The sequence below is a fragment of the Malurus melanocephalus genome, unplaced genomic scaffold (assembly GCF_030028575.1).
Source record: "Malurus melanocephalus ecotype Western Australia unplaced genomic scaffold, MMel_1.1 scaffold_575, whole genome shotgun sequence".
Classification (NCBI taxonomy): domain Eukaryota; kingdom Metazoa; phylum Chordata; class Aves; order Passeriformes; family Maluridae; genus Malurus; species Malurus melanocephalus.
In genome coordinates this window covers 303,274-313,132 of record NW_026623807.1, presented here as the reverse complement: position 1 = coordinate 313,132, position 9,859 = coordinate 303,274, and the positions used below count along the sequence as shown (strand labels likewise).

The following is a 9,859-nucleotide window of genomic DNA, read 5'->3' as shown; positions in this document are numbered from 1 at the left end:
GGGCACACAGAGTCACCTCCTGGTAGGATTCAACACAAATCACAGAATCATAGAAAGGCTGGTTTGGGTTGGAAGGAGCTCAAAGCTCATCTCGTTCCATCCCCTGACACGGGCTGGGACATCTTCCACTACCCCAGGTTGCTCTAAGCCCCGTGCAACCTGGCCTTGAACACTTCCAGGGACCTCACCTCTCCACTAAAACCAACCCACAGTGAGGGACTGGTCACACAAATTCCTGACGTGCTCTGAGATCCCCCCCAAGCTTTCCAATGACATCATTGCCTGGGTCCCATCCTCATTAGGAGGTCACCAACTCTCCCTGGCCATGGTAACAAACAGGTTATTGTGCTCTGTGCTGCAAACAAACCCCAGCCCTCCCAACTCCAGCCCCAGTGGAGAGTGGAGGAGCTGCTGCCTGCCCGGCCTGTGCTGGGGTTTCTGTTAGAGGGGAAAGTCAGGCCAATTAAATCAGGCAGCATTGAATCTCTAATTGACATAAATGAGACAGACAGACAGCTGGGAAGACTGGGAGCGGGGGAGGGAAAGGGGAGCAGGTGCCCTGGATGAGAAAGAGATAGAAATCCACCCTAATAGTACTACAGCTTTCCTTGTTCTGTGTGTTTACATTAGCCAGCAACATCATGGAAAGTGTCTGAGACCTTGCTGGAGAGAAATTAAAGAAATAAATACGAGTCACAACTATTGTGGAGTTAATTAGAACATTCCTAAAAGTCTCCAAACCTAAAGGAAAAAAAAATCATCCTCAAAAAGACTTTTTAATTTGTGTAGTTAAATTAAGAAATCTGTTTTTTTCCCATACAGTTTGAACATGAGGCCTTGCAGCTGAACAATTACAAAATAATTTAAAATAATATTTGTTTAATTTTCCACATCTAAGCAATGCTTGCCCAGGTATTTCCCCCTCTCTTTTTACCAGGGAGYGCTCTTTTGTCTTTAACAGACCTTTCAAACACTAATTTATACAGGAATAAGTTATTTAAATTCATACATTTCAGAAGGATGAGGCATAAAGGGGAGGAACTCACCCAGGTCCCGCCYGGCTCTGCAGAAGGAACCAGAATTACCAGCTCCTGCTCTGCCTCGCCCAGGGTGTGCCCTGATGGAAACAAACTGTTGGACATTTTCTCCAAACACACCTTTGCTGCTGTACAGGTGAGAAGTGAAGGTGGAAAAGCATTCCCATGTGGATGCAGATAACAAGGAGGGGAAAAAAATCATTTTTGTGGTGCTGGTGAATCCTCCAGTAGCCCAAGAGAGCAGCAATTTGGGATAAGCTCTTCCAAACCAACCCATATCTTAGTTTTAAAATAATCAGGATTTGCACATTGTGGTGTAAGAACCAGAAATGTTTTTCACTTACATTTCCAGAAACTTTTGAAATCTCTTCCCGAATATTTCAACACATTCTCCTTCCCCATTTTCCCAGCTGGGATAATTTTTTTGCCAGCACAGGCAATTCTTCTCGGTATCCATGGGAATTGCCTCCATAATTAGACGTGCACCCAGTGCACAGATCAGAGCGCTCCAACCCAGCAGCTGGAACTAGGAGGCAGGTCTGATTAAATCTGCTCTGCCACGAGGAGAAAAGCCAGCTTTAATGAAACATCACAGGACTCCCTACCCCGTCTTTAAACAGGGCAGGAAAAGGGACTCCGGGATGACTTTGAGAGTGGCTGCTCGTGGTGTGCTCACGATTGACAGAGCAGAGCGAGCATTGAGTGATCCAGGGCCTTGAAACTGGGGATCTGCCTCATTAAAAAGGGGCTGCTTGCCAGCAGCTTATTAAAGGGGCTCACAATCTGCCTTCAGAAGAGCAGTAAAGATTGGAGGGGTCAGCACGTGCAGGTGGAGGTTTTCTCCTTGGCAGTTTCTCCTCAAGCCAGTGAGATCAGGGTTAGCTTGTAGAGGAACAGCTTCTCTGGGTTTCTTGCCTTGCCTTGCTCGTTTGTGTGAATCCACCAAAACACGCCCAGAGCCAGCCAACAGCTCTTTTTTTATTGAATCTCAGAAGGGTTTGGGTYGGAAGRACCTCAAAGCCCACCCATGGGCAGAGACACCTTCCACTAAACCAGATTGCTCCAAGCCCAGTCCAGTCAGGCCTTGGACGCTTCCAGRGATGGGGCAGCCACAGCTTCAAGTGACAATTTTCATGGACAGTAAATGATTTCTATTCCTGCACACCCAGTTCTGCAGGTACAATGTGCTGTTCAGGAAAGGGAGCTGGCAAAAGAGGCGGATGGTTGGACAGAAATTATTAATCCCATACAAGTTTTATATCTTTAGTTGCTGCTTCCACTTGGTGTCACAAACCCCACGACTCCTGGGGGCTTCCCCTTTTTAGGAACAGAGCTGGGAGTTGGGATGGAGCAGATAATGAAACTCTGAGTGGTTTGGTGGGTGGGAAAAAAGTGACTTTTAACAAACATGCAGGGGCTGGGGGATCAAGCACGGCTCTGGTCTAGACAGAGCCACACTCCCCRCTGCCTCAGAAGTTCATACCACAGCAGCTGACAGAATTTAGCATCTCCTTTCCCTAACACGATTAAAATGCAGCTCCGTGTAATGGGGTACTGACAGACCCTCAGATCTCTCAGCATTCCAAGCCACGTTTCCATTTCCASTGCTGGAGTCGCTCCCTTTGGCAACACAACCCTGCGGATGAGCGGCACTCACGGATCCCAGCAACCGAGGYTGCTTTAGCTGGGGTTTGAACTCAGCCCTTCCTGTAATTCTAGCATTTGAATATCATTTTCACAACCCTCGCAAGCAGCAGATGAATGAGAGATTCCTGGCTTGGAGTCAAAAGCTGCGGTAATTAAATGTTTATAAAACACTTKAAGCATGCGAAGTGCTGTTATAGACAAGCAACCAACAGATCTGGCAGATTGGAGCMGGATTTTGAGGCACACCAGCAAACAGAGCCCATTTCCCCCACTGCATCTCTCCTAGAGCTGCTAACAGAGGGTTATTCAGGCCATCACCAGGTTCCTTTTATTATAAGTGAAATCAGAATCACTTTCTTTGAGTATGTGTCACTCAGAAGTTTTCCCCTCTGTAATGTAATAACTCTCCAAGCAAAGGGCCAGCTTGCTGTTCAGCTTCGGAAGGAACTACCCCTTGGGAAACTCAAATTGCTTCTACTTGTGATCTCTCACATAAAACTGGAGMGTTTCCACCTGTTACAGGTTACTAACACCATCTGCTGTTTAAAAGGAAGATGGCATTGGAGCTCAGCAGCACTGAGAGCTTGTTTGATAAAACCAGGCACAACACCGGTGAATCTGGAATGTTTCTGTAAATGCCACAATTCCTTTTTTTTTTCTCTTTTAAGCCCTGAACATATTTAGACTTGATCTTCATCATGAAGTGAATTATTTCCTTGCTAGAGGACCCAGAAACCCAGTGAGTAGCAGCTGAATGTCGACTTAAAAATGTTTTCTTTGGGGAGAGCTATGGTCTCCTCAGGGCAGGAAGAGATCAAAGCAAATCATTCTTTCTATTAAAAATAAAAATATTGACCTTTGGCTGGCTYACACTGCTGCCTGTAGGACAGAATAAACACTAACCAAGGATTTTTTTGCTGCTTCCTAATTGAAAGAGATACAAACTTTTGTCCCAGGAAAAACAACAGAGCCCTGGACTTCATTACATGTCTAAATTGAAGGTCTCCCCACCACTGCTCTTACTTTTGGTTGCAGATATTTATAATAACAATTTTTTCTAAAACAAAAATATTTTTCTCCAAATAAAATATTTGGAGATGAGTAGGGGTTTAGACAAAAATCACCCAAAGTCTCAAAGTCTGACACCAAATAGAGGTGGCAGCTCTGGGATCCTTCTCCAGTCTGATCCCAGTTACAGCCTCACCGCCCACCTCTCACATTTCTCCTCTCCACACATCATTTACAGAGTCAGTGGCTCCTTTTGTGAGCAGTTGGCTCCTCACCCCGGCACTTTCCCTGCACTTCKCGACAAAAGAGGCCTTTTACATGTCAATTTATTTTCAGACAAGCATATCTGAAAGGGAGTTTCCCTCCGGAGCCGAATTAGTATTAATGGCAGGTGTTCAGTGGCACACAAAGGGAGGGAGGCTGAGCTGAGCCACTAAGACAGCTTGATGTTTTAATAACCAGAGGCAAGGAACCGAGTGGCAGCAGACCTGCGGCTTCCCCGGCGTGAGTGAAGGTTTTATTCAGAGCCCCCAYGTACTGCCAAAAGAAGACCTTGAAATATTTTCAATGTTTTCTTTGCTTTAAAAAGAGGGATTAAATTGTTGAATATGCCATGAAAGCACAGCATCCGTCCCACATCCTGTGGAAGTCGCAGTCGCCGAGCGCTTCCGAAGCCTCCTGTGGCATTGGGAAGTGGCTGTGGCCACCACGGGGAGGTGGTGGCACCCAGGAGACCTCCAGCTGGACAATTCAGCATCCACCAGTTCCTGGAGACGCAGAAAAAAAAAATTCCATGGACTAACTCAGAGCTGGGAACTTGGAGGGGGATTTGCATTAAAGTTTAAAAAGTTAAACCACAGATCTCTTGCTCAGTGGAGTGAAAAAGGAAGAGAAGATGATTGCTGGGAAAGTTACTGGCCTTCAGTAACTGAATCACAATGGGAATATTTCTCAGGCCAAAATACATCTMCTGATGCTCTGGTGAATCTGACAGAGGGCAGCTACACAGTGGGAAGAAGGGAATCAACCTGTCAGCTGGGTCAGCCCCTTAMAACAGAAAAATGGCTGATTTATGTCCAAAAATAGGAAAGTTCAACCTTTATTATACAGAAACTGTATTATATAGAGCTGTTCAATATTATTTTCRGGCTTCTTGACTTTGGATCAATATGCTCTTTCTGCACAGGTTATTTCCAGGTAGACTSAGCGATTTGAGACTGGATTCCAGGATTTCTGCTTCCTTGAGCTTTCATTCAGACCTAYAGGACAAAAGCTTAAAGGTCAAATCCACTATTAAACACCTGAACCAACAGCAGCAGTTTTCCTTGTAAAGATTTTCTTATGTGTGGAAGTTGAATCCCTTCTAAAATTGAGATAATTTGTAATATCCTCTTTGTCCAAGGTTAAAGCTGAATGACTCAAAATTCTTGTGAGATCAAATAGTTTGTTCTGTCAGACAGCACGTTCCCCCAACAGACATTAGATACCCAACTTTCACCTCAAATAATGCAATTTCAGTTAATATGACAACAGCATTTTGGTAAAGGTCAGGACAAAACCAGACACAGAAGGAGAGAGCCCAGCYTGTCACAAACACCTACAGTTTTCATATACAGAAAGTTAAACAAATCTGTTTTTATTGAGCACTGGAATTAAAAAAGTAACAGCACTTGGTTGATTTGGAACTAAAAATCCAGACTTATTTTTACTGATGGATCACTCAAAACAATGTGGTTAAAAGCCCCCCAGAGAGGAAGGTGTAGCCCTTGTTCCCTTTGTGGTGGGTTGGCATCCAACCCCTTTCCAGACCTGCCCTTGAAATACATCAAAAATATTCTGAAAATCTGCTGAGGTTCCTGCAAGGCCCAAAAGTGCCCAAAGAGGCTGACCCCAGCTCCAGAAAAATGGTTGTAATTATTGTATTGGTTGCAGATATCTAAAAATTGCACAGTGGAGTTGTAGGGAACATCATGCCTCGAATATTTTTAAGGAAGRCATTTTGGATGGTGGAGTGTCCCCCTCCCCAAATCTCAGCAAAACATTGAATCCCTCTCTGCTGAGGTTGGTGGCAATACCAGTAAGAAGATGCACTGGGGACTGGTGCTGGCCTCTTCCTCTCAGGAGCACTGGACACTCAGGCTGCACTTGGAATAAAGAAAAAAAAAACTGTGACTATTTCAGGTTCTCACTGGCTGCTCACAGGAGCTGCTTGGACTAGGGTAGAGTAGAAGAGCACTGTGCATCTCAGAAAATGATTTTTATGGAATTCTCCATTTTAGAGCCAACTGAGACTGAAGAAAGAAGAGTTTCCTCTCTTGTGATATGATCAGCTACAAGCAGCAAAAATCCACATGAGAACCTTTGCTGGCTCCAGTCACATCCTTGAGTTCTGTTTGCAGCCCTTATAACAATGCTACTCTTCCCAGAAACTGCCACCATGGAGCTCCAGCAATTTCCTGCAGGTCAGAATGGGGTGGGCATTTATTTCTAGCATAGTTTGCCTCCACATGTTGGTTTCTATTAGCACAGAAATGCCCTGAGAGCAAGAAATTCCCCTCTGCATGCTGCCACCATTCCTGYTGGTTCCTGTTTCATTCCAGGACTGGTTCTGATCACCTCCCATCCCAAAGAAGGTGGTGTGAGAGGCAGCACTGCTGGTTTCCCWTAAAGGGCCTGAAAAACAGGCAGAKAAGGAGCACTGTCCCTGCAAACACAGGGGAGTGGCTGGGACAGGACTGGGGTCGCTGGTGCTGCACTAAAAGTCATCAGKAACAGGATGTCACCTGAATGACACGTTTATTGTACGAGTCAGAAAGAAACCCTGAGTTACTGGCTGTAGAACAAAGTTAAATTAAAAAAAAAAGAAAGGGTGGTTTGGTTCAGAGGTTCCTGCTGAGGGGAARGAAAACCCCAAATGGTAAAAGCAGCCAGAGCCAGCCCAAAGCCTCGGCTTGTTGTCATCYCCCCTGCATAGGTGACAAAATTCCCAGTGATGGGAGGGCAGAGGGAAGGAAAGAGCCAAACCCAGGAGTGTCCTGGCCTGCCGAGCATCTATGGGAGGGCTGGGAAAACCCAGGATTTATTTCATTCAGAGATCTGAGCTCTGGCTGGGCTGAGGAAGTGTGGGAGAGAGGGAGAAACMGAGGCTGGAAAATCCACCTTATGTGGAACAAACACACAGGACATGGAGGGGAGGGAGGTCCTTCATGGACACTGGTGCTGCTGGCTGGGGAGGCTGCAGGGCTGGCTTTTGGGAAATGCATCCAAAGGTTCGAAGGAGAAAAGCCCCAAAACCTAAACCCCAAGKGTGAGCACAGTCTTCCAGCTGCAGTGGAGTTGGAGAGGATCAATTCCAAGAAATGCTGTAGCAACAACACATACCTGGCCCTACACAGGGAAGGGTGAATCAGAGCTGCTTTTTAGTGCCACTTGACATCATTATACATTCTAGTTCTCATATACACAGATGGATTTCTTTAAAAATCGACCATTTACACTTCAGAGAAGTTTTACAGTGAAGTTCTCTCAGCAAAGGCCTTCCACGAGGAGGAGCCAGTCTTTGAGGAGCAGGAAGGCACTTGGCCTTTTGAGAGCAAGTCCCCAAGGGAGCCCCTGTGCAGACCCTGCCCATCCCCTGTCCTCCTCTTCCATAGGTGTGCAAAATCCGGGCTGTTCCTGCTCCTGGGCCTCACAGGGTGGTGGAGGGGAGCTTCTTCACCCTCCTCTGTGCCAGGATGGAGGATTCRATGGGCTTCAGCTGAGGGCTTGGCTTGGAGCTGTTGAGTGCTGAGTACGTGGCAGCCATGGCACCCTGGAGAGAGGCACAGAGGRGTCACTCAGTGCAGGAGAGGCTTTACAAGACAGGGGACCAGAGCAGCCTGACCCACARAGCCAGAAACATCTTTCTTATTTCTGTAAGTCTCCCTCCTGCACTGACATGTTGTTAAGAATCTCCCCTTTCTTTTCTCCCAAAACCTCAGCTTGTCTGTGCTGCTTGCCCTGGCCCACACCTCTTCAAACTTCCATCCTTTCCCACCCCAGACTTTGTACCTTTACAAGCTGAATATCCTGGTGATTGAGCTGGCTTTGGGGTAAACTGTCCTTCTGGGTTATCCACGGATGCTGCAGAACCTGCTTGGCTGTGAGACGCTGGTGAGGATCTACGTGGAGCATCTTTGATACCAGATCCTACAGGCATTGTTTGGAAAATCAGACTTCAGAAGATTTCATACTTTAAATGCAAAACCCCCACCTGTCCATCCCCAGATTAGGATTTAAATGCAKAGGCCAAGTTTAAAGTCCYCARAYATCAATGYCTTTKTGTATGAAATATGTTTTTGGCAGGYCTGGGGGATATAACTCAGAGCAAAACCTACAAGGGTCAAGGTTGGTTTTCCATGCAAAAAAATATTCACAGCCAGAGCTCAAACAAAGCTGCCATGAGGGAGGTGCGTGGGGTAGAAGCTGCACCGYTGGTTTTCTTCTCTCTCTCATGTGTTTCCTCCCAACCTGCTCTAAATTTGCCTCACAGCACTTCCTGTGCTTGACCTCAACCCCTGACAGTAACACAAATATCAAACCCTACCTTGGCCATGTCAGAAATAGTGTCCCAATTGCCCCCACTGATGGAGAACTTCCCCCCTCCTATCCGGGTCAGGATCTCTTCTGGAGTGTCACTGGGACCGTTTGCAAAGGGAGTGCAGCTGGGGAGAGAGGAGAGAGCCCTAAATTCACTGAGCCCCAAAACTCATCTGTACCCACAGCAGGGACAGAAGGTCACAGCCACTGCCTTACCCAGCCAGCATCGTGTACAGCAGCACCCCCAGGCTCCAGATGTCACAGCCCTCGTCGTAGCCTTGGCGTTTTAGGACCTGAACACAACAACCAAAGGGAAAAAAGTGGGTTTGGTTTCTGTCATTGAGCTCTTTTCAGAAGATCTGGTTGATATGCARATTTCCAGAGCTCGACAGAACAGCAAAGTCTGGCACTAAAAGATCAGGACTCCAATTAGATTCAGTTCCACAGTGGTATTTCTGTAATTGCCTCTTCCAGGGCAGGCTGGAGATGGGATCAGGGCAGACCCTCTGTGCCAAATTAGAGCCCAGATTAGGAGAGGGTCTCGGGTCAGTGAGGTGCTCACAGATGGGACCAGGGCAGACTCTCTGTGCCAAATTAGAGCCCAGCTTAGGGGAGGGACGAGGGGCTGCTGAAGGGTCTCAGGTCAGTGAAGTGCTCACCTCGGGTGCCACGAAGTTTGCTGTGTAACAGGGGGTCATGAGGAGCCCGTTCTCAGCCCTGAGCTGCTTGGCAAAGCCGAAGTCACAAATTCGGATGCTTTCAGGGTTCCCTGATTTATCCACGTAGAGGATATTGCTGGGCTTCAGGTCCCTGTGAACCACCTGTGGAGCCAAGAAAGGGCTGTGCTCGTACCCCAGGTCTGAAAGCTGCCCAAGGTCACTCAGCCTCTGCTGTTGCCCCACATTTGTTCTGCCAAGAGAGCAACTTCACAAGAAATAATTGTCCTGCTGGGCAGAGTTACTCCTTGGAGGAGAGGGAGCCCAGTGTAATGCCAGAGAGCTTCCCAGGAAAATAGGTGGGACCACACTCACCCCTTGGGAATGCAGATACTCCACTGTTTTACAGATCATGTGCAGGACTGAACTGGCTTCTCTCTCCGAGAAAAATTTCTGTCTGAGGATTTTATCCAGCAGCTCGCCTCCCCTCATGAGCTCAGTCACCAGGTACACRTACTTCCCGTCATCATACACCTGCCAAAGAAAACATGGAATGGGTAACCAAAATGTGCTTCCACCAGGGAGCAGAGAGGGATCAGCAGAGGTGGCTCTGGGGATGCTTCCCTACTCCAGAATTGGAAGGGACCCATAGGGATCATGGATCCAGCTCCAGGTCCTGCATAGACACCCCAACAATCCCACCCTGTCCCTGGGAATGTTGTGCCCATTCCCTGGGAGAAGAACYTTTTTGTGACAGAGGAACAGAGCTGGGTTTTTGGGCTGCCCAGGGCTGAACTCTCCCCTGCCCCAGCCTGCACCAAACCCAAGCACAGGAAGCCTCTCAGCCACACTCACATCTTTGAGGGTGATGATGTTTGGGTGCTGCCCGTAGCGCAGCAGGATCTCAATCTCCTCAGAAGGGTCTCTCTTGCT

The 9,859-nt window shown here is 47.4% G+C and overlaps 1 protein-coding gene across 1 annotated transcript in view; it reads right to left on the bottom strand.

The window, feature by feature from the left end:
• Nucleotides 1–5,051: 5,051 nt before the first annotated feature.
• Nucleotides 5,052–9,859, bottom strand: part of RPS6KA1 (ribosomal protein S6 kinase A1) — a 33,688-nt gene continuing 28,880 nt past the window's right edge. Inside the window, exons 16-22 of the mRNA XM_057382555.1 lie at nucleotides 9,782–9,853; nucleotides 9,302–9,460; nucleotides 8,930–9,091; nucleotides 8,487–8,563; nucleotides 8,278–8,395; nucleotides 7,743–7,880; nucleotides 5,052–7,503 (exon numbers count right to left, since the gene is read on the bottom strand). Of these exons, the coding sequence (XP_057238538.1) occupies nucleotides 7,381–7,503; nucleotides 7,743–7,880; nucleotides 8,278–8,395; nucleotides 8,487–8,563; nucleotides 8,930–9,091; nucleotides 9,302–9,460; nucleotides 9,782–9,853 (849 nt within the window). The 3' untranslated portion in view covers nucleotides 5,052–7,380. The remainder of the gene's footprint in view (nucleotides 7,504–7,742; nucleotides 7,881–8,277; nucleotides 8,396–8,486; nucleotides 8,564–8,929; nucleotides 9,092–9,301; nucleotides 9,461–9,781; nucleotides 9,854–9,859) is intronic.